Source organism: Coturnix japonica, chromosome 17 (genome assembly GCF_001577835.2).
Source record: "Coturnix japonica isolate 7356 chromosome 17, Coturnix japonica 2.1, whole genome shotgun sequence".
Taxonomy (NCBI): Eukaryota; Metazoa; Chordata; class Aves; order Galliformes; family Phasianidae; genus Coturnix; species Coturnix japonica.
In genome coordinates this window covers 2,244,579-2,267,171 of record NC_029532.1, presented here as the reverse complement: position 1 = coordinate 2,267,171, position 22,593 = coordinate 2,244,579, and the positions used below count along the sequence as shown (strand labels likewise).

The 22,593-nt window shown below is 52.2% G+C and overlaps 1 protein-coding gene across 2 annotated transcripts in view; it reads left to right on the top strand.

The window, feature by feature from the left end:
* The window catches only part of ASTN2 (astrotactin 2), a 237,984-nt gene that overhangs the window by 116,557 nt on the left and 98,834 nt on the right, over positions 1 to 22,593 (top strand). For both annotated transcript variants that reach the window (XM_015878749.2, XM_015878748.2), the window contains exons 12-16: positions 5,576 to 5,742; positions 6,697 to 6,885; positions 18,598 to 18,722; positions 18,802 to 18,906; positions 19,870 to 20,049. In XM_015878749.2, coding sequence (XP_015734235.1) covers positions 5,576 to 5,742; positions 6,697 to 6,885; positions 18,598 to 18,722; positions 18,802 to 18,906; positions 19,870 to 20,049 — 766 coding nt within the window. The remainder of the gene's footprint in view (positions 1 to 5,575; positions 5,743 to 6,696; positions 6,886 to 18,597; positions 18,723 to 18,801; positions 18,907 to 19,869; positions 20,050 to 22,593) is intronic.

The window sequence follows — 22,593 nt, the reverse complement described above, 5'->3', positions numbered from 1 at the left end:
TTCAGACACAGAAAGAAGAGAATTTGGCATGGTCCTCACAGGCGTATAAACCTGAGCTCAGCCTGTCTGCAGCTAATCCTCCCCTTTTGCTCCTTTCTATGTCAAAATGAAGGGCAGCTCCTCAGCCGCTGTGAAGCACTGCAGAAAAATGGTTTAATTTAAGAGGGTAACCAATTGACAGAGAAGTGGGATTAGAAGTGAGAGAAAACCAGTGGCCTCTCTGGTCTCCTCCTACCAGCCCAAGTCATCCTGGGGCTTCCTGGGACCAAGGAGAGGATGGGAGCACTTGGAAATGAAGTGAGTGGGGCTGAGAACTGATGTTTATTGGAGACGTTGGGTGTTGGGAGCTCCAGCCCCAAAAATCTGTGCAGAAATGCCCCACAAATGCCAGTTCCAGACTGTGTGGGTCCAAAACGTCTCCGTCCTATGCAGGAGGGCGAAATGTTTCATTTCAACATTATCATCTGGAGTTTTATGTCGTATGTTATATCATCCCAGCGTTCAACCTGAAATAAAAACAAAACTAAGCAGTGGAAACCAAAACATTTCAACCCTGTCAAAATTAAATGCTTTCCTAATTTCCCAGTGAATTTTGAGATGTAATTGATGGAATCCCATAAAGCACTTAAGCTCCATCAAATCTGCATTTTCTGACAGACAATTGTTCATTGAAAAATAAAAACTCATCCGTCCCTGCCTTAAGAGGCACCTAGCTAATTATGTGGAGATGCACAACACGCAGGGGAGGGAGATGAGGAGGAAACCATTCTCTTCTAATCCTGTTAAAGTTTAGCTGGCTCCTTGAAGCAGAAGATTACTACTTATGCAGTATATGGGTGGAAGCAGAAACCCCTGGTGCTATTGAGATGGAGGCACTGAGGTGAGCTGGATCTCTCCGTGCCGAAAGGAGGTGATTGAGATGATAAAATCCCATCTTCTGTGTTGGCTTTTGCAATGGCATTCCATAGAGGTCACCAGTTGGCACCTCTTCCCTCCGCACCACAGCAGACTGGGTTGCTGTGTGTTCTGGTTGTGTCACACTTGGTTTAGGTCCTTGGCTTTGTCTTGGCTCTTGGGCTTTTGTTTGGATCCTGGGTTTTGGTTTGAGTCCTTGCCTTTGGATTCAGTCCTTGATTTTGGCGTGTAGTTTGTGCCCAGCCTGTCCCCTGAGGTCAGGTGAATCTGTAGTTGAATTTTTGGTCTCCCAAAGGGTTCTGGTGGTGCCAGGCTTCCCTGTGTCATGGGCAGCAAGTGCCCCAGTGGGCAGCAGCTGATAGCGTGCTTTGAAATGTGCTGGCAGTGTGTCCTGGGGACACACTGAGGACATGAGCTACTACTGCACATGCTTTGGAACCTGCAAAACAGATGGGTCCAATTTTCTGAAGCTAAAATAATGACTGATGATCTTGTGATGGAAAATGAAGCAGGGAGAAAAGAGTAGGAAGATAATGACTGTTATTTCAGCAAACGGTTGTAATGTTTCCCTCTGGGAAGGATGTTCCCTGCAGCGGGGCTCCGGGGGGGTCAGGACATCGCTGCCCAAAGAGGTGATGGATAGAAGGATGGCCCCGGAGAGAAAGGGGCACAAAGAGCCCCAGAGGGCCTTCAGATCCAGGGAAATGGATGCAGTGCAAGCCAAAGCTGTCTAAATATTTAATTTAATGTGTTTGTATCATTTCTGAGCTCCAACAAGCAAATAAAATACATGCCAGCGCATAGTTCAGAGCTCATTAAAACACGGGCACTTGCTGGTGCCTCAGCAGTGCCTCGGATTAATGGTTTTGTTTCCCACTGGAGAGGTTCTTCAGTGCTGAGGAAGAATGTCTCTAACGAAGGTGAGTTCATTAGTGCCGTTGGACTCTATCACACCCAGTGCTGGAGCTCCACACTGCTCTGGGGGTTAGGAGAGAAAGCTGTGACCTCAGGATAATGGTTTGGTACACTGCCCATCTGTCTGTCCATCCAATATAGAGGATCTGTTCCATTGGTGCTCTGACTACCTCAGCATGTTGTGGATGGGTTTGGCATTGCAAATTAAATTCCCAGTGACCCCACTGCTCCCCTGGGTGCAGGACTGAGTCCTCACCTCCATGCCATGGGTACGGGGTCCCCAGCTCATATCAAGACGGGCAGAAACAGGAGCTTACATGGGAGAAGTACCTGACAAAAAGGCTGCTAATATTGAGAAAACAGAGCAGAATAATAAAATACACACTTTGCTCTCTACCAAAATACTTTATTAAATATTCTTTTTTTTTAAGTAATGGAGAAGAGGAGCGGAGCTGTGAGCAGGCAGTGCTGGGGCAGAGCGGGTTCCTCTCAGGAGGAACCACATCAGTAATGAGACACGCGTTTTGTTTCCAGTGACCCCATTGCCCGTCTCACTGCTAATGATCTTTGTAAAAGAGAAAGAAAAGAAAGGACCTCTGCTCACTAACACAAACAGTACAGATAGATGTTTTCCTAAGCAGCATCTTGTATGGATTGTGGCAGATGCTGGCTACCTTTACCCTGGGAAGGGGCTGCCTTGCAGTGTGTCTGCCTTGGCTTGGTTGAGGATGGGGGCTCTGGTTGGCAGGAGGTGGCTCCATGGTGTCCCATGATGAGGTCCTGTCACACAGTGAGGTCCTGCTGGGTTGACACTATGGGTCAGGGGGATCCCCTTTGGTTTGAGCCAGCAGTGTAGTGGGTTGGAGTCCCCAAAAACAGACATTCCTGCACCTGCTGCCGCTCCTTGGCACCCTGGTGACATCATTTCAAAGGGAACAAAGCACACTGCTCTGAAAAACAGGTAAAAATAGTGTGTTCTTATTCAGCATCTGTGCTCCCTGTGTATGTTTGGAGTCTGTTTTGCTGACAGCAGTGACAAAGAGCAGGACCTTGGGCTCTGCCTGGTGCAAACAAGGACAACAGGCTCATGTCCATCTGTGCCATCAGCAGAGCACGCACCAAGCTGACCTCAGCTCTGCCTTCCCAAACCCATTGGCAGGAGCTGGGCTGCAGTTTCGTGGCTGTGTGTCACATTTTGTCTGCAGGATCCGTGTTATCTGTGAGAATGCACAAGAAAACAAGAAGCTCAGCTTTCTTTCCAATCCCAAGAGCAATTTTGAGGGTGAACCATCACCACGGAGAAACCAGCGCATTCATGCATGTGTATCTACAAAGGTCTTTTCCAATCTAAATGGCTCCTTAGTGACACTCGTGGATCTGCAGGACACTGGAATTGCCTTGGCACGGTGATGTCTTTGTGGTTTTCCAAGGCAATGGCAAGCTGGATTCTCTCCCTATCTCCTCTTTCTGCAGCCTGGACTAAGCACCACTTGCGAGGTTCCTGTTTTTGCTGCTCATATCCCTCTGTGAAGCATGGGCTGACAGGCTGGAGTGAGATCCCTTGGTTCCAATGTAATCATAAAATAGTTGGGAGTTGGAAGAGGCCTGAAAAAACCATCTGGTCCAACTCCCTGCAATGAACAGGGACACAGCTAGATCAGGGCGCTCAGTGCCTGTATCGTGAGCCATGCTGATGTAACAAGGGAATCCCTGGAGCTTGTGGGTGCTGGGATCCCTTTGAATCCCTGAAGCCAACAGAAAATCCAATTTCCATGCTGGCTTCCCCAATGGAATGGGGTGGGACGTGTCATCTCCGAGCGCACAGACAGAATTATTGGCTGAGTTACTTATTGATTTTCTAATCATTTTCAGACACAGCCCCCCATCCTGTGTCACTGCCAAGGCAGATCGCAAATTGAACTGCAGCTGAATTGATGTGGGATTGATTAAAACTCTCAGTAATTATTGGTTCTCTGCTGCCCAAGCCAGACAAATCAATGTCAGCAATAATAGATATGGTCCTTTATAAAAGCCCAGAACACACAGAGCAAGTGCTGTTTTTGTAAGGAGCACAGGGAGGCCAGGTTGGTGCACACAGTGTTTTTCTGGGTAGCTCCGACTCTCTCAGCCTATGGGCAATAGCAGAGAGGCACCCAAATGTGCTCTGGCGTTCTCTGTTCAAACAGCAGGGCATCCTGACTGAATATCCTCTGCTTGGTGGACAGGAAGTTTCCTTGTGCCAGCTGCTCTCCATCCACCTGTGCATCCCTGCTTTCTGCTGGAGTTGCTGGTATCCTGCAGGAGGAAACTCCCAGTCCTGGGGCTGGTTCCCTCTGCCCACATTGTGCCTGCTTGGTTTGCTTGCTGCCCCCATTTCCTTGTCCCCAAAGAGGAGCTCAGCTTTCTGTCCCCAGGGAGCCCCGTTAGCAGCTGCTGAATGGCCAGGATGGGGACGGATGCAGGGATGCTTTCGTTTGCACATTTTGTGCTGAGTTATTAGTATGCCATAATTAATGCATATTGGGACACACAATTACAAACAGTAGCCAAGCGTGATTCCTAGTGATTAAAAGCTGAACTGGGATATCCCAAGGGGTCTCCTTGAGCAGAACAGGGTGAAGCGGGGAGCTCCCTGTGTGACCTACTAACCCAGTCCCAGGAAAGGAGCCATCGCTTTGCCCTGTGGGCTGGGCAGGGTGCAGAGCTCAGCCTGCTGACTTCAGCTCCTGGCAGCTCCCACCAGCATCCCTGAGGGCACCCCAGGAGGTGCTGGGTGACACACCTGGCTCAGGATTGGGGACATAGGGAGCTGTGGTGGAGATGTGTCCCTGCCAGTCTGCACAGCTCTCTTTGTACCCTGGGGCCGCAGATGCAGAGGAGGCTGCAGTAGATAAGTATGATGTACACGGAGTCACAACCACACTTATCTCGATGCTGCTTCCCAGGCAGCTCAGCAGCAAAAGGCACAGATTGTTCTGAGTATCCTCTCCTCCTTCATATTTATTCTGTATATGCAGCCAGTCAGCTTCCTGCTCCCAGCTCTTTAGGAGCGGTGCGGGTGCTCAGAGGGGACAGGAGCTCCCCAAAACTCCTTCTCCCCAAAGCACTTCCCCCACATTCCGTGCCAGCAAATTGCTGCCATTGGCCCTTCCCATGACAGCAAACACGGGGTGCAGGATCTCCTGAACTTTTATTAATATGTACAGCGTTTTGCTCACATGGAAAATTGATTTTCTTTTTTAAGCACGAAGCAGAGCGGTTTTATAACCTTTCTTCTGCTTGACAGAGGCCATTCATAACCTGCCTTCATCACTACCTGTACAGGCTCCAGTCTAACTCATCTTCAAGAAATTCCATAATGCATTTTTAATTGCGAGCTGTTCCTCGGCAAGATTTATGTATTTTCTCAAGGACTGGCCCTTTCTGTTGTTGTTTGTGCGCCCTCACGTTTGGTGAGAAGGGATAAATAACGGGAGCGGAACAGAAGAGTGCTTTAATCTGGGTGACAATTTATTGATGGCATTTGCTGCCTGCTGGCTTTTATCTTCTGGGACAAGAAAAGCCAGCTGGGGAGCTGAAATTAAAACCCAAAGCCAGGTCTTTGCTTGTGTGAATCAGCACTATTCCTGCCCTCGCTGGGGCTGCTGTCCCGTCCTCCCTGCTCCTCCATTGCAGAGCAGTTATGGCCATATCACACAGTCACAGGGATCTGGGGGTAACATCACCATGTCCCCTCTCCCCACAGTGCCCCGAGGACCTCCGGCCCATGAAGGACGGCACTGGCTGCTACGACTACTCCAAAGGCATCGACTGCTCAGATGGCTTCAACGGCGGCTGCGAGCAGCTCTGCCTGCAGCAGACCCTCCCTCTGCCCCACGACCCCTCCTCCAGCACCATCTTCATGTTCTGCGGGTGAGTCCCCCCCAACCCCTCCCCGCTCCCATTTCTCATGGGGTTGCTCTTTGGAGATGGGGTGCCCAGCAGGAGGGCTCTTTGCAGAGCTCACTTTCAGCGGGAACCTGCTCTGCTTGTAGGGAAAAGCAAACACGAGTGGTGGCAGCGGGGTGAGCAGATGCACTCTGCTCGTCTGGTGACGATATGGTTGGATCTGTGACTCAGTGTGAACATACTCAAAGATCGTTCATTGCGTGTTGTGGGGGGAGGAAGGTGGAGTTCTCTTTTTTTTTTCCCCCAGCTCTTGTGACTGTCTTAAAATAGAGCTTCATCCCTGATTTTGGCCGCAATCCTGTAATCCTACACAGTGTAATTTGCTCTCAGGAAAATCTCCCTGGCTGCAGGATGCTCTGAAGGCAGCGCGGTGCTTAGCAGCCTTCCCTCTGCACGGCCACAGCAGCCGCCATCCATCAGCCACAGCATCTTGCCCTGCTCGGGGCTGAGCATCCATCCCTGTGCCAACACCTGGCAGCAGCCTCTTCTCTGTCATCATGGGAGGGGTTGGGGTGAAGGAGGGGGAAGAGGGTCTCGTGGGAAGGAGTTTGCCATGGGAGAGTTGGACAGAAGCATGGAGAGGAATGGGAAGGTGATGGTGACCCGTGGGTGCAGCACAGCTCCCCAAGGAGGAGCTGGCTGTGTCAGAAAGATGCTGTTTTGGTTGGCTTCCCCCCCACCCCCCTTTTTATTTTTTCTCTCTTCTATTATTATTGTTTAGCATCACACAGCAGCTGAGTCACCAACAGAAAGCACATTGCCTCTGTCATGCTTGAGAGTGGGCTGGAAAGCCATATGGGCACCACCTCTGCAGGGTCAGGGAGTCTGAATGCAGGACAGGGCCACTGTCTGAGCCCACTGCAGGCTTAGGGTCTGGATAAGATCAGGGTCCCTCTGATGCAGCTCGTGGTCCTGCAGGTGCGTGGAGGAGTACAAGCTGGCCCCTGATGGCAAGTCCTGCCTCATGCTGTCTGACATCTGTGAGGGCCCCAAGTGCCTGAAGTCAGATGCCAAGTTCAACGACACTCTCTTTGGGGAGATGCTGCACGGCTACAACAACAGGAGCCAACACGTCAACCAGGGCCAGGTGTTCCAGATGACTTTCAGGTACGGCTCCACTCTGTTCCTCATCCAGGGGAAGATGAAGGTGGGCAGATGGAACCAAGGTCTGGTGGTGGAGAGGCAGCAGGTCCAACACATTGGCTGGCAGATATCTGGGGAAGAGAGCACGAAGGCAGCACACTTCCATGGTTTTCCTATTTGTTCATCCTCCCTGCACAGGGTTTCCCTGTGCTGGTGAATGTTCCTTTGGCCAAGTGCTTTGATGAACTTTTGTCTGCCTTGTTGTCCCATGAGTGTTGATATATTCCATCTCCACCACATCTTGAAGTGAGTGCTGCCATGTAATCACATCTGCTGTTAAAAAGAATCTCCTTTTGCATGTTGTCAGCCTTATGGGTGTGAATTCAGGGAGGAGCTGTGGCAATGGCATAACAAGAAACAGCATTGACAAGTGATGTGAGATGAGTGGCATGTACCACAGGGTGTCCTCAGGCAGCATCCTTTACTGTCCCCAGAGGACTTCAAGAATGCTGGAGATATGGCAATGAGGGACATGGTCAGTGCCATGGTGGGGTGGGTTGGGGTTGGACTTGGTGATCTCAGAGGTCTTTTCCAGCCTTAATGGATCTGTGATCCCGGGTGTCAGTCCCGAGCAGGGCTGCCATGTGGTTTTCTTCACTTCTACTGAATGCAGCCACATTTTGAGTGAGTGCAAACCGAGGTGGACCCATGAACTTTATAGCACCTGTGCTGAGCAGTGTCAGGAGGGGACCCAGCTGGGAGCGCTCAGCCCATATTCAGCCCAGACCCCACTCCTGTGCAGCATCTGCAGCACACCAAGGTTTGTTTCCTTATTCAGTCACTGAGACCTCGTTGCTGCCTGTGATTTCAGCTGAGTTGTGGGTGCTCGCTGCCTCTGGCCTTGCTGCTTAGCTGGGTACTTCTTCCCCTGCTGAGTGTGAAAGTCTTCCTAGCTACGAATTCACTCTGAACTCTGCCCTTTTGCTCCGGGGATGGCAGATGAATTACGGGCTCCACCAGCAGCGAGGCGTGCAGAAAGCGGCAGCCAGCAGAGTGCTCGGAGCCAACAGAGCCGCAGCCTTTGCTGGAAGTGAGAATTGACAGCACGCGAAGGCAATTTTCCCTGCAGGCTTCTCTCTGCTTTCTCTCTCTCTCTCTGTCTCGTGCTGCAGATCTGTGGGTCCTTCAGAGCAGAGATCTGCAGAGCTGAAATGCTTCATCAGCTCAAAGGTCGAGCGGGTGTGAGGGGTCCGTAAGCTCCCCAAATCAGGGAGCTACCCAGCTTAGATGGAGTACCCCAGCCCCAGCTCATGCAGTGACCTGTGGCTCTAGCATACAGGCTTCCTGGTCAAAAAGGGTTCTTGGAGACATCCTTGTTTCTGAGGGCACAAGTCTTGCTTCCAAGAAGGGCTCTGCACACCCGCATCCCTCCACAGCCCGGCGTGCCGGGAGGGCTCTGCTTTAGGAGCACCATTACATCATCTCCTAACAAGGGAAGAGAAGGAGGTTAATGGAGAAGAAATTATTAACTAAAAGATGTAATTTGCCTCTGATTTTCATAGATATTCAAGAACCTCTCTGAGCATTAAGACACCAGCTGTTAGAGAAGCCCTTAATTTGGTGCATTTGAAACATAGCAGGAAACTGCCTAATACCAGGGATTAAAAGCCTGTTTCTGCAAAGTAGGAGCAAGAACCTGCTATCAGAACAAGGGGCTGAGTATTTTAGAGGGATTTATAACCGCCGGGATCCTTTAGCTATGCAGATGTGACAGTCCTCTGAATGGTGGCTGCTTCCCATGTTGCTCCATCTTCAGTATCTTTAATAAATAGGATATTCTGGACCCACCCGACATGTCATTGTGGTGCTGGGAGGGAGCCTTTGTGCTGGAGGCAGTGATGCCTCTTGCAGAGTGTCCTGAGCAACGCCTCTCATTTACAGCAGCATTTCCATCCCATCAGGGCTGGGTGGTCCCTCAGCCACCCAACAGCCTGCAGAGATCATAGAAGCACAAAATGGCTCGGGTTGGATGGGACCATACAGATCATTGTGTTCCAACCCTCCGGAGCCAGGGGAGCGCTGATGGCTGGTATTTTGTCTGTAGTGGTTGAGTTGCTCTGCAGACCTGTTGGAGAAGCCAGAGTAGAGGTTTCTGCTTGGAGGAGTTCTCCACCTCATTGCTGCTGCTGCTGTTTTATTGCAGGCACTTCTATTTTTTCTGGGCACCCTTTTCTATATTTAGCTTTCTCTTCTCTTTGGCCAAGCACTGCGTGGTGTTCTTAACTACACGGGATCAGAGCTGATCTATTCCAGTCATACCTCTGGGTTTAGCCGGGAGCTCAGCACTGGCTCCAACTCACTAAAGCTGAGATTAGAGTGATTTTCCCCCCTTTGCCTCCCAGTGGGGCAGAGCCTGAACTCCACACGGTGCCCAAATCACCGGGGGACGATTTTCCAAATGGATTGTTTGTTACTTCCTTATCTGTTTTCTGCCATCTCTTTGCCACTGGGGAATAGAGATTTTTGTTTAAGAGATGTTTGCAGTTTCAGACTGTTGCTTTTATGCCATTAATATGTAGAAAACCCAAATTACTACCCGCGGAGCAAGCTTTGCTCGCTAGCTTATTGCTGCATGGCAAATGGGATGCTGGAGCCCACGCACCTCACCCTGCTCCCTGCCTGTTACAGCTTCTGCCTTTTGCCCCAGAGCATCGTCCTGCAAAGCAATGAGCAGCTCCTGTCTGCCTGTCGTGCCATAGGGGTCCCCCATTGAGCCCCCCAAAGTTTTGATGCATTGAAGTTCCTTGATGATGGGGCAGAGAAGTGGCTGAAATGACTCCAGGGAGGAGGAAGGTGCACATTAGGTGGCTGCAGTGGGCACAGGATTGGTGGTAATGCTCCCTTGCTGCTCGATGCAAAAAAAAAGGTGTCCTAAACACTTTCATATCTTCATAGCCAGGGAGGGTGGCTGTGGGGGATGCAGGGCTGCTGAGCCAAGCTGTGCCATGCCAAGCAGCTTCTTGCAGTTCCATTCCCTCTGCAAACTCAACCTTGTAGCCTGCAGGAACCCTGCATGGAAAACAGAGCTGCACTTCCTCACTGCTCTGGAGAAGAGACAGAGAACCACAGCGTGCCCCAAGCTGGCAGGGACATGAGGGGCTGTCTGGGGGTTGCAGAGGGATGGGTGCCCATGTCCATGTGCTGCCAGTCTGCTGCTGCTGCTGCAGAGCCCCACTGCTGCTGCCAGGCAGCACGCTGGGTCGCTGAACCGATGCAGGGAATTGTTGTAATATTGATGGTAGTTTGGCAAGTTCATTTTGAATCTGTCGCTCCTTCCCTTCTCCACTTCTCAGCCTTTAATAAACCAGCAGGGCATGCTGGCAGCCGCACCAGGAGCTGTATTTAGAGACATTGCCAGCCCAGGGCTTGCCCAGCATCCAGTGCCCACCCGTGGGTGCTGCGAGACCAGGCAGGTGCTCAGCTATGCACAGCACCGTGGCCATGCATGGACTGTGCTGGTACGGCCCTTTGGGAGCACCTTGCAGCCCCGGTGAGGCCATCCTGCTGCCCTGCAACACCACAGACATTAAGAGTATAACTAGTTAAATTAACACTATTGATTTCTTCTTCTCCTCTTTGAAAGCTCGGAGTGCAGCAGTTATAATTGCGCTGTTTATTATTCCTGTGCTGGCAAGCTGTGTGCCAGGCAGTGCCTGAGTGCCGTGTTTACCCATTACCCTTCAGGCCAGGATAACGGATAGATCTCTTTTCCAGTGGCTGCCTCCCATTTCATCCCTCTTTTTATTATTTGTTGCTGCAGTTCCATTACCTGTTCACACTCTGAAGCCTGAGACATGCTGGATGGAAGCAACGATGCCTCTCCAAGGCAGGTTAATGCCTCAGGTCCCGCTCCTATGGAGCTGAACCACACCGTGCCAGCCAGAGCGAGCAGTGGGGCTGTAGGGCTTTGGCAGCTCTGTGGGGCTGAGGTGAGATGCTGTGCTCTGCTCTGTGCCCCACTGCCCGCTCCCAGCTGCACATAGGGTGCAGTGGTCAGGATTGGACCTGCCACATCTGGTGGCATTGCTACCCCTCACCCTATTGCAGGTATAGTAGCTGCTCTCCTGTGTCCATCCAGCCCTTTTTAGAGCCTGTAATGATAGCACATAGGCACATCTTACGTATTTCGAGTGCGTCTGCACTCAAAAGGATAAGCACCGAGATTTAGTCAAGTTCAGGATATAAATGACTAATGCAATTAGCACAGCACCCCATCAGTTAGCTTGCTATTGCATCCTGCGTGCATCAGCCCCACTCCATTTCAAAGTTTGCATCCCACAGAGCACAAGAACAGATTGTGCTGCTCGGAGCTGGTGTTTCCAGCAGTCTGCAGCCACATGCTTTAGCACGGGGTTGTTAGCATTTTTTTTTATTGTTGTAGCAAAACAAAAACGAGCCTTGTGCAAATGATACCCTATGGACAAGGCAGGGGGGCTGGGCGGGAGGGAGTAAATTGTTTTTAAACAATACTGATTGAGATGTCAGCAATAGGTGTGGCTTATGTACTGCTGGTTTTCAGACTCATTCTGCACCTGGTGGGGAAATGGGACTTGAGTAGCGGGGTGGATCAACTTAGGGGAGCGTGGGCATGGCTGACGCAGCTCCTGCTGTCGCATTGCCTCTCTGGGCACGTCTCTGAGCTGCTCTGCTGTGTCTCACCCTATGCCAGGAGCAGCTTAACCCAGCACAGTGCCTGTTTGCTGTTTGGCCATTGCTGGTGGAGCCCATGCTGCAGCTCATGCCTGGCTGCCATCAGAGCCGCCATTCCTGAGGGGGTGCCAGGGAGCTGCTGCCATCCCGCTCCCCTCGGCCCTGCAGCACGTCTGTGTCTGCACAGATGTTTGTATTATCTGCAGCCGATGAAAATATTCATTATCTTGTTAGCTGCTGCGGCGAAGGAAGTTCAGATTTGCATTTTCACAGCTAATCATGCAGTGCGGAGCAGAGCCTGTCACCCACCAGCAGCATTAATTGGGCAGGAGCCCTCCTGCTGCCCCTGCCCATGGGGAGCATGGACAGGGCAGCTCCAAAAGAGGGGCTGGAAGAAGGCTGTGTGCTGGGCAGGTACTCGGTGCAAAGTCCTGGATGGGGAAAGAGTCAGAATGGGAGAGAAGAGGCACAAACCCACACAGGAGGGAAGAGACCTCAGTGCTGGCACTGCTGCAGCACCTGGAGGTCCCATCACACATGGTAGTGGGGAGCAGCCCTGGGAATGGCCTCCCTGACCTGTTGGCTTTCCCATTGCTGACTTTTGTGACGCTAATTATAGCTGGTGTTATTGCACAGTTAATCTGTGTTCTTAAGAGATGGGGCGGAGATTGGTTTTACAATAACAACAGCTCAGATTCATAGAGTGCAGTGCGTCCCAGGGGGTCCTTGCTGGCTTTATAGCCTTACAGCATGCAGGGAGGAATCACTCCTCTCTTCCCTACTCTGACACAGGACACAGCAGCTCCTGGGTGTGGGGCAGCCTCACAACTTAGAGCTGTGATAGCTGGGGCAGGAGACACCATGGACACTGCTGCAGCTGCACCTCTACCCTTCATCAGTGCCAGCACATCACTGGAGCTTCCCCACCCAGGGTCTACATCAGCCCACTGTGGCCTTGGCACTGTGGCTCCTGGCTGTAGGCAATGCAAAGAATACCTGAGTTGAGCCAAGCTGAGCCATACCTGCTTCCTGCCAGCAGCACAGTGGACCCAGTGTCATGGGCTACATCCTGTACCCAGGGCTGCCCCACTGTGATAGGGTTCCCATGGGCACCCAGCCTGGCCCCACACATGGATCTGCTCTGGCACACGGCAGGCGTTGCACGGAGAGAACACGGGTGACTGAACGGCACTGAAATGCCTTTGTCAGAGCGCCAACATATGCAGTGCATGGTGATATTACAGCCCTGTCGCTGCCTGTGGCTGTTTTTTCCTCTGCTTCTAATGACTAATAGAGAGAAGACAAAACAATTTCTATTAGTTTCTCCCACGCTGCAGTGGGTTTCTTATTTTCCAAACCTCATTAGGGTTTGTAATACCGCCGTGGTAGTCAAGAGCAGTCCGAATCACCCTGGGGCGAAAGGAGAGCCGAAGAGATAGGATGTGCAGCCTGGGCTCAGCACTGATCCTGGCTCAAGTCCGGGGGCCCTTCTGATTCCTTTCCAAACACTTAACGCCTTAACTCCATCTTAAAGGTTAATGATGAAGCCTAGGAGAAAAAAATACTTAAGATCAATTGTTATAGAAATGGATGTGTGCGCTGGGCGGAGAGCTGGGGCTGCATTCACATTGGAAAGGCAAGGGCTTTTTGGAAGGCAGTTGTGTGGTTCCTGGCAGGCTGTAGCAGTGTGGGGCTGTGACTGTCGGGTGCTCTGACCCCAATCCTGCAGGCACTGCCTGTTATTGGGCACCTGTCTCCTTGGGAAGTCCCAGTGTGCAGTCCTGGCTCCTGTGAAGTCAGTGGGAGTTCTGTTATTTGTTGCCTCGTTACAAATAAGCCTAATGAAAGCAGCAGGCTTGGAGCTGCTTGAGCAACACTCGGGAGATGATTGCAAACAGCGCCCAAACCAAACGGTGGGAGGGGAGCTGTGAGGCATGCAAACACCCGGCTCATGGCACACTGCCTCCCCATGATGCTGCAGGATGGTTATCTGTCCGTCTGTCTGACTGCATGACACCTTCCCACCCAGCTCATCTCAGTGAGCCACGACTGGCTGAGCTATGGAGCCAGCAAGGTCAGCCTTGAGGCTGTGAACCACCACTGATCCCATGGAGGACAACCAGAGCAGCAGAGCATCCTCCCATCAGCCCTCTGCAAACAGGCTCCTTCCTCATCAGCCACAGCAGCTGTTGGACATCCCCAGGGCGTTCCCATTGAGTCAGGCTAGTGTGGCACCAATGGAACCTCCATGCCCTGCCACCGGGCTGCTGTGCAACAGGACAAGCAGCAAGAGCCAGGCTGCCCCTTTGCTGCTTTAATCCAATGTCCACTTTTCCTCACCTCCTTCTCACTCAAACACTTCTTTATTCTTTATTCTTCTTTATTCCCTACCTGAAACCTCTTGCAGGAAATCACCTCCGAGCGAAGGTTAAGCATTGGAAATTCCAAACCCGATGGGAATCATCTGTATAATTTGCAAAGTTGTGAAAAAAAAACCAACATAGAGCTTTTTTTTTTGCATGGAAACACTCTTGCAGCCCCAGCTCCATCATTAAGGCATAAATCCAGCTCTGTAGACCTTCGCTCTGCCTGCTCCATAGGCACAATGCGTTGCTGTGGGAACCGCAACTTTCCGAATTTGTTTCTGCTCTGCACTGTTTCAGCACGTTCCCAACAGGAGCTCCAGAGGGAAAAAGATCCACAGCCTGCTGCGAGATCTCACCCCCCAGGAGATGCGTTGTGCTGGAATAAATAAATAGCTGTGTAATGGGGAGCGAAGGGGGAGAGCGGGCGGAGGAGGGAGGGGGGGAATGATAGCAGGTGACAAACGGGTGGTGCTGGGTGTGAAGATGTGGGTGCTGGTTGTGGGGTCTCGGGGTTGATTTGCAGTTTGGAGCTGCTGGTGGGCAGCAGGGAGCTGTGCAATGTGCTGCTGCACTTCTACGTGCCTGGCGGTGGGATGGTGATGGGCGCTGCTGCTGGTTTGGTGGTGTCACCCATCGTGGGGTCACTAGGCCTGAGGAGGGGACAGATGGGTGTTCAGACAGTTTGGGGCCACCTGGAGGAGGATGGGGTTCAGGTGGCTGTTTGCAGTGCAGGAGGGATGTGATGCTGCTTGGCACGGGTAGTGTGGAGAATCCATGTCTTGGTCCAACAGCAGCACTAATGCACCTGCAGGGCTTGGCTTACTCTGAACTGATGTCAGTGTTCTTGTCTTCCTTAAGCCCCACATCTGGACATCATTTGTTGGTTGCTATCTTTAGGTGTCCACGTGCTTGCCCACAGTCCTTGCTGGTCCCAGTTCTGCAGAGGATGGTTCTGGGGCTCTGAGGGGATGCTGCGAGGCAGAGCGTGATGCTGAGCACAGCACTGTGCCCAAGGACGAGGAGCACCATGTGTGCCCACCAGCAGCCACAAACGTGCTGCATCCCCAGTGCTTCATGATTTACCTCCCTGCAGCACCTCAATTTAAATGCTAATTCTCCCTGTGCTGAGAGGAGAAGCAGCTGGTGCGTGGTGTTGGGTGGTTATTGTGCACACTGTGCGGCCAGGAGGGATGGCAGTGTGAGGACAGTTGTCTGCACTCCCCCAGCCCCATTGGCCAAGTTTGGGAGCTAAAGGAGACCCCCAGGCCTGGCAAAGCCTCCTTGGTCTTCACTGTGTCCCATGTTAATGGGAGAGGGGGCTCCACTGGCATCATGAGCTGTGTTTGCAGTAAGGACAGCACTGCACATGGTTTATAAATCACTGGTACCTGAGGTTGGGGAGAAATGTGGGGAGATTTATGGGCTGCTTACCTTCCCCAGAGTGGCTGTGGAAACACAGCACCCTCATGTCTGTCTCGTAGCAACTCCATAGATCATACTTTGTACAATTACAAGGAGCCCTTTCTGACCATCCCTGGATCAAGCTGGGCTCTGCTAAGCTCACAGCTGCTCCAGCAGAACTCTTCTCTGAAGGGACACTGACTCAGGAGCTGGCATTGAGCAGCCTTAGATGCACTGCACACTCCCTTTGCCATTGCAGGCCAGAAGGATGCGAGATGATGAACAAATTCTTACAGGGGAGGGCGTCCTCCCCAGCTTCCATAGCAGAGCTGTGCAGAAAGCACAGTCCTCACATCGCCGCTGTGCTCAACACAGCCACCCTGGATGATAATGTGATTAACATTTGTAGCTGTGCCGGCTTAGATAAGGGTAATTAAATCTCACGCTTCAGGGCATCAGCTAATCACTCACAGGGTCATTTTAATTTATAACTTCTTTTTCCTTTTGCCCCTTCCTGAATTTATTTGCCCATCCACCACGATGCGCTCTGTGCATCCTCTGTCAGCTCCTCAGCATGTGGTCACTGTGGGACCTGGGGGGCTGTGGCCACATCTAGGACAGGCAGAGAGCTCTGACTGCCCCCAGGGACTCTGCTGATCCATGGGACACCATGGGATGCCCTTGGTTGCTCCACTGGCTTCCCGTTGGCTGTGTGATACGGTGCTGTAGAGCTGCAGCTCTGCACTGCATCACAGATTTATGGCATGACCTTGGGGCTGTTGTTTAAGGTCAGTTCCCCCCCCCAAATTCCCCAGTGCATGTATGTAGTTTCAGAAGGTCAGAATGACACAGATGCAGCAGGGGAGCACACTGGACTGAGTACTTGGGGGACTTGGGCAGTGAGGGAGAAATACTTCTCTGCAGTGACCCAGGATCTGTCAGTTGCCCCAGTGCATCCCTTGCAGAAGTGCTGTGAGGTGATGTGTTGGGTCAGTGTGCGTTCTGAGCAGTAGTGGTGTGAGGTCTTGGAGGCAGGACGAGAGGCAGGAGGATGCTGCAGGGACATGGGAGCAGATGGGTGTGCTGCTTCTTCCCTCGATCCCACTGGGATACTCAGGGCTTAGTGGGCATCCATGAGCCCAGAGTGCATGAGCACGGGGCTGCTGCATCCCTCCGACCATACCTCCAGCCCTCCCCTGTGGTTCTGACAGAGCCCAGAGCGCCATGGTTCTTCTCAGTGCTTCCAGTGGGTGCAGAAACTCTCAGTTTGTGCTTGGAGGGTGACGGTAACCGCAGGGTTATTAATAAAGAGAGGAAGAGGAGCTGCAGCCCTCTGCCGGCTGCTGGCCCTCAGCACACTGCCCAGCTTACTGAGGCCAAAGAGTGGTTTTGGCTGATCCCCCCTCAGCCCTCCCCAGTGCAGTGGGTGAGGTGGCAGCACGGTGGGTCTGCAGTGCCTGCAGTCACCTGGCGTGGTCACAGCAGTGGCACAGAGCAGGATGTGTGCGGTGGTGCTGAGCTGCACCCCGGCAGAGAAGGAGCTTTGGGTCAGGGAGGGAAGAGATGCAGGAAAGTGCCATTGCATTGATGAAATTCAGGCTTTGAACACTGCTGTGAGCATGTGCACACCCACGTCTGTATGCGCAGGACCCACTTGCACCTGGCCCTTGTTTTTCCCCAACCTTTCGACTGCAGAGCAGTTAAAGCAAATGACATTACAGCAAGCAGCGCTGCAGAGCACGGCTTTTTGGTAAATACCTTCTTGCAGAGGCGTCAGCAGTGACCAGCAGCCGTGCATACAGATCGGCCTTGCACTGCCTGCACTGCTCCTGCTGCATCAGCACAGCCCCTGTCTCCACTGGGACAGTGTCCCCAGTGTCCCCTCCTCCCTGTGCACACTGGAGGCAGCACACAGGGCTGAGCACATCTCAGCTGCCTGCCCCTTGTTGTCACTTATGGGTGTCATGCTGTCACACTGCGGGCTGAGCTGTGTCCCACACGTAGCATCTCTTCTCTCCCAGGCGTAGAGAATGCACTGGGATTGCAGTTCCCCATTTGCATTGCTCAGGCAGCAAAGGGCTTAGAACAGCAAATCACTGCTCCGCCGCTGGGGATCCCGCGTGTGATCAATGGGAGATTTGTGAGCGCACGTGTGAGCAAGAGGTTTTTCCCTGCAGACAAATAAAACACTTTCTTTTTTCCCTGGCAGTGCCTGAAGTGAAGCTCCTGAGACTTCATCAGGTGCTGGAAGCTTTGAGATGCAGGGCGGGGAGACGCATCCCCTTCTCTCTTCCTACATCCCTATGTGCTGTTCTGGCTGCATCCAACCAAGAGCAAGTGGGGAGGACCCAGGAGGTGCTTGACCAGTGTCACAGCACACCAGCACCCATTGAGGTGGATATGTCCCTCCAAGCAGGATGCCAGAGCATCCCCTGAGTGTGGATGGGTGCAGGAGGGGGGAAATAGGGCTGGTGGGAGCCGAAGCTGGAGCTGATGGGAGGAAATCAGCTCAGAGAGAGGGCAGGCAGTGCCAGCCTGAGGGCTGACCTGGTTCTGCAGGAACCTCCTCGTTTTGTCGCGGCTCTGGGAGGATGCAGAGCATCCTGGCCTATATTCTGTCTCTATGATCAATATTGAACATCTCCCCTCCTGCGTTCCCTACGCAAGTGCAGGGTTTGCCGGGGGGGGGCTCGTCTCGCAGCCCTGTCTGCTCACCATTTCAAACAATTCCTCTGCTATAGTTGTTCTAGAAACAATTCATTAGGGGCCTATTATACAGTGTTACACCTGCTAAGGTTGGGAAAGATCCCACATATGGTGAATTTGCAGCCTAAGCTGCGCTCTTCAGCTTTTTCTGGCATCTGCCTGTACATTGACTTCTTTGTCCTCATTCGCCCTGGAGCAGAGCTGTGCCTGTAGCACTGCCGGGTGACCAGCACGAAGCCGCACGTGGTGGGACGTGAGCAAATTAGGCTGCTTTCCTCTCAATGCTGCCTGCCATCCCTCCCACAGCACACATTGGGAATCCAGGCCAGAAGCAGCAGGCAGGTCCCCAGGCTGGCAGCAGTTCTGCTGGAAGCAAAGAGCTGCAGCCCTGGGGAGCTCGTTAAGCATCACCTCGCAGCCTGCAGATGGGGCAGAAAGGGAACCCCATCCCTGCTAGGACTGCTCCCAGGAACCCACCTGGAGGTGTTCCTTGGCCGTGCCACCCAGCCGCAGCCTGCATCCTTGCTTTGCAGTTGTCTTTTTCTCTCTGCAGGGAGAACAACTTCATCAAGGACTTCCCGCAGCTGGCTGATGGGCTGCTGGTCATCCCGCTGCCCGTGGAGGAGCAGTGCCGTGGAGTGCTGTCTGAGCCCCTGCCTGACCTCCAGCTCCTCACTGGTACGAACCCACCCTGCTGGCCAAAGAGCATTCCCCCATAGTTGGCCGTGGGGGCTGAATGCCGACTGTTCCTTTGCAGGAGACATCAAGTATGATGAGGCGATGGGCTACCCCATGGTGCAGCATTGGCGGGTCAGGAGCAACCTGTACCGTGTGAAGCTCAGCTCCATCACCCTCTCTTCAGGTGAGAGATGCTCAGAGAGATGCACGGGAGATAGAGAATCATAGAATCATTTGGGTTAGAAAGTCCATCATCAGCACCACGTCCAGCCATCAGCCTACCATCCCGAGTCCCATCAGCAACCTACAGCCCTCTTACATACCTCCAGGGATGAGGACCCCACCACATACATGACAAAAAGCTCACTTATGGTTTACAGGGATCCAAACTGTTTGTGAATGCAGGTCCCGTCGTGCAGGGAGTGGCAGACGAGGAAGGGGCAGACGGGAGGATCCTGCAGCCGTCAAAACATTTCACTTCCATTTTTTTTATAACTACACGTTTTGTTTCAGAGATGCTGAAACGTTTTGTTGTGACCTGAAAATGTTTTGCTTTCTTTTCGTTTCAAAACAGCATTTTTTATTTAAGAAATCAACCTATTTTTAAATGGGGAAAAAAACCCAAACACAACCAAACACCAAACAAAAAACCCAACCCAAAAAAAAAGAGAAGATCCAGCACAGCCCCAGAATGAAGCAGCCTCCTTGGAGCTGAGCAAAGTCTTTGGGGTCAGCTCACAATGAATTGTTCCAGCTTTTTCCTTCCACCACCCTTCTCCTTCAATCAACCAGCCAGGCAGATAACCTCATTTGGGTGACAGATGCGACATATTTCCTTGCAGTGTGTTTTCACTTCCACCACTGAAGCACAGCAGCAATAGGGGCCCTCTCCAGCAGTGCCTCTGTGATCTGTGGGCTCTGCAGAACAGTCAGGCTGGTGTCACTGCCCTGTGACACGTCCCAGCTGTCTGCATGGCTTTGCAGGAGGCACTGCCTTGGTGCAGAGCTACCATAGCCCTGTTAATCCACAGGTTGTGCATTGTAGCAGCTGATGCAAACCACAGCAGAGCATGGGGGGAACGTCTCTGTGCCCTGTGGGGGCTGTGTGCTGCAATTTCCCTATCCAACCCATGCTCTGCTCCCTCAGGCTTCGCCAACATCCTGAAGATCCTGAGCAAGGACAGCAGCCGGGAGGAGCTGCTCTCCTTCATCCAGCAGTTCGGCTCCCACTACATTGCTGAGGCTCTGTACGGCTCTGAGTTCAGCTGCACCATCCACTTCCCCAGCAAGAAGGTGCAGCAGCAGCTGTGGCTCCAATACCAGAAAGGTGAGGAGGGCAATGCCCTGAGCGCCGTGTGCTTCCTTTGCTCTTTGCCATGGTTCACCCCCAGCCCTGAGCCGGGGGTGCGGGTGGGTTTATGGAGATGTGACATAATTGAGCTGTCTGAGAATAGCTTCGTTTTATTGCTTGTGACAATGACAGTCTTTAAAGAAGTGTATTAAATCAATAGCAGACTCATTGTGCTACACTATAAATAACGAGACACATCATTAAACAGGGCAATAAACTTCAGGACTTTGAAGTAATACAATTAGGTTATGTTTATAAAAACTCCCTTATCGCTGTAGCCTTCCATTTGCCAATCCATCTCCCTCCTCCAGGGAGCTCGGGATATTCCTGATGTTGTCCTCTTGAATATATCTGCAGTGCTCCTTAGGGCACACTGCAGGGCTCAGGAGCTGACAGGTGCTTCCATCACTTCCATCTCTTCCATTGCATCCATCCCATCCCGTGTGCTGCTGTGGTCAGTGCAATCTGGCTCCTGCAGTGTATTCTGGTTCATTTTCCCTCTATCTTCCCAGCGCGGCACTCCTGTAAGCGTGTTTGTAACATCCTGCACTCATTTGTTTTGTTTTTAAAGAGTGATAAATGGAGTTTGCCAAAGCAATGCCCCCATTTAGCAGGAGGGAGCATTGCGGAGGTGTGCTACTGATGCACTGTGATGTGGCAATGAGCTCATGCTCAGCCCTCTGCAGACATATCCATGGGGAAAGGATCAGCCCCTGCTCCAAACCCTGCAGGATGCAGGGAGGGATGGAGGATGGTCCCATTCTGCACATGTGTATTTGATCTCTGGTTGTGCTGTGTTATTTAGGTAGTAGGTGTTGGCACTGATGTTGTTCTTTGTGCACGGCTCTATCTGTGACATGGGGCTTTGGAAGCCAGCAGGGTTGGTGAGGTTCATCTCTTCCACTTACTGCTACAGTGGGAGTGACAAGTTGTGTAATTGGCTGCTTGATGGCTGGGAAAGGCTCTTAGGAGCAGGCTGAGGATGCTCAGGGCTCTTGCAGATGGACCAGGGATGCTGCTCATGAGAGCATCACGAGGAGCCCAGGGCTCTGTCCTGGAGAAGTCCCAGTGAAGAGGCAGAGCTCACCAGTGATGGTAGATGGATTTTATCCCCATCTTCTCCCCTGATTTACCCTCATTTTAGCAATGCTGTAGGGAAGATCTGGATAAATAGCCCCAGCTAGATGGTTCTGGATGCATTCTCAGCTCAGAAACAGCCCTGTCCTGCTGTTCTCCCACTGCTCCTTCCAGCACTGCTCCAAGTGTGTGTGCATATCATCTCACATTAATACAACAGCAAGGCCGGGGTGAGTGCAGTTTGTTAGCGAGCAAAGCAGGGGGAGAGGAGAGGCTTGAGCTAATTGAAATGGCACCAGATATGATCAGAATGCATGCTGTGGCATGCACACAGAATTATTTTAATATTGTAATCAACTTCATAAATCAACTCATGGGCTTTGGGAAGGAGCTGCTGCCAGGAAAGAGCATGATCAGTGTGTTGAGAACTCATGGAAAACACGAGCAGTGACATGGCTTAGCAGCTGGGCATCCATTTCTGCAGACATTCAGAGGAGAAAGGGATGCAGCTCTTGTGGAGCTGGCAGATGGTTTGTGCTCTTGGGACAAGCAAATTGTAGGTGCCGCCAGCATTTGTGGACTGCTCTACCTGTGGAAATGGGGATAGGATTCAAGCAGCCCAGGAGGAAGCTTCCTCCTGGGGCAGTGGGAGCAGCCTGGGGACAGGGATGGGGACAAGGACATGGAGGGTGGCACCACACTGCCCTATTTGGGGCAGTTTGTGGGGATTCCTGGGAGGCAGAGCCTTGTTCTGCAATGGAGCTGCAAACAGGAGGGGTGGGGAGGCTCTGCACAGGCAAACGCAGACACTTCCCCAGGCTCTCCTCAAGGAACTGTGTGAGCAAAGCAAAGCAAACCCAAATTTTTATTTCATGCTGAGCAATTAAAATCCTGTTTTCAGGGCCTGTTTGCTTGGGCACTGTGCAGCCAAGCGGTGCTCTGGCTCAGCAGAGGGGCTTCCAAGCAAGGACCTGAAGATCGACCTGGACATCGATCTGTGCCACAGGAGCCTGCATCCGTTTTTCCCGTCATTGAAAGCAGTGCTTAATGCTGACGGTACCTCATTAAGTTCTCACCAGTTGTGAGAACATCTTCATTTGGCAGCTGAGGCCAAATGTGACAACCCAGACCATCCCCCGTTGTGTTTAAGATTGGGCCACGTCTGCCTACAATGGGGCAAACCAATGGAGCTCTGGCTGAGGCTGAGCACTGCTTGCACAGTGTCAGGGCTTTCCTGTTTCCTATGTCTGGGGATGGGCAGGAGGCTGGGAAGGGAGATTTTGGTTAGATTTCAGAGGAAATGCCTTACTTAGAGGGCAGTGAGGCCTTGGCATTGATGCCCAGAGCTGTGGGTGCCCATGGCCATGGATGGGCTCTGGGCAACCTCAGCTGGGGGCTGCTTTGTTCACCAATATAGATGTGCCACAGACGTGCTTGCTCCCT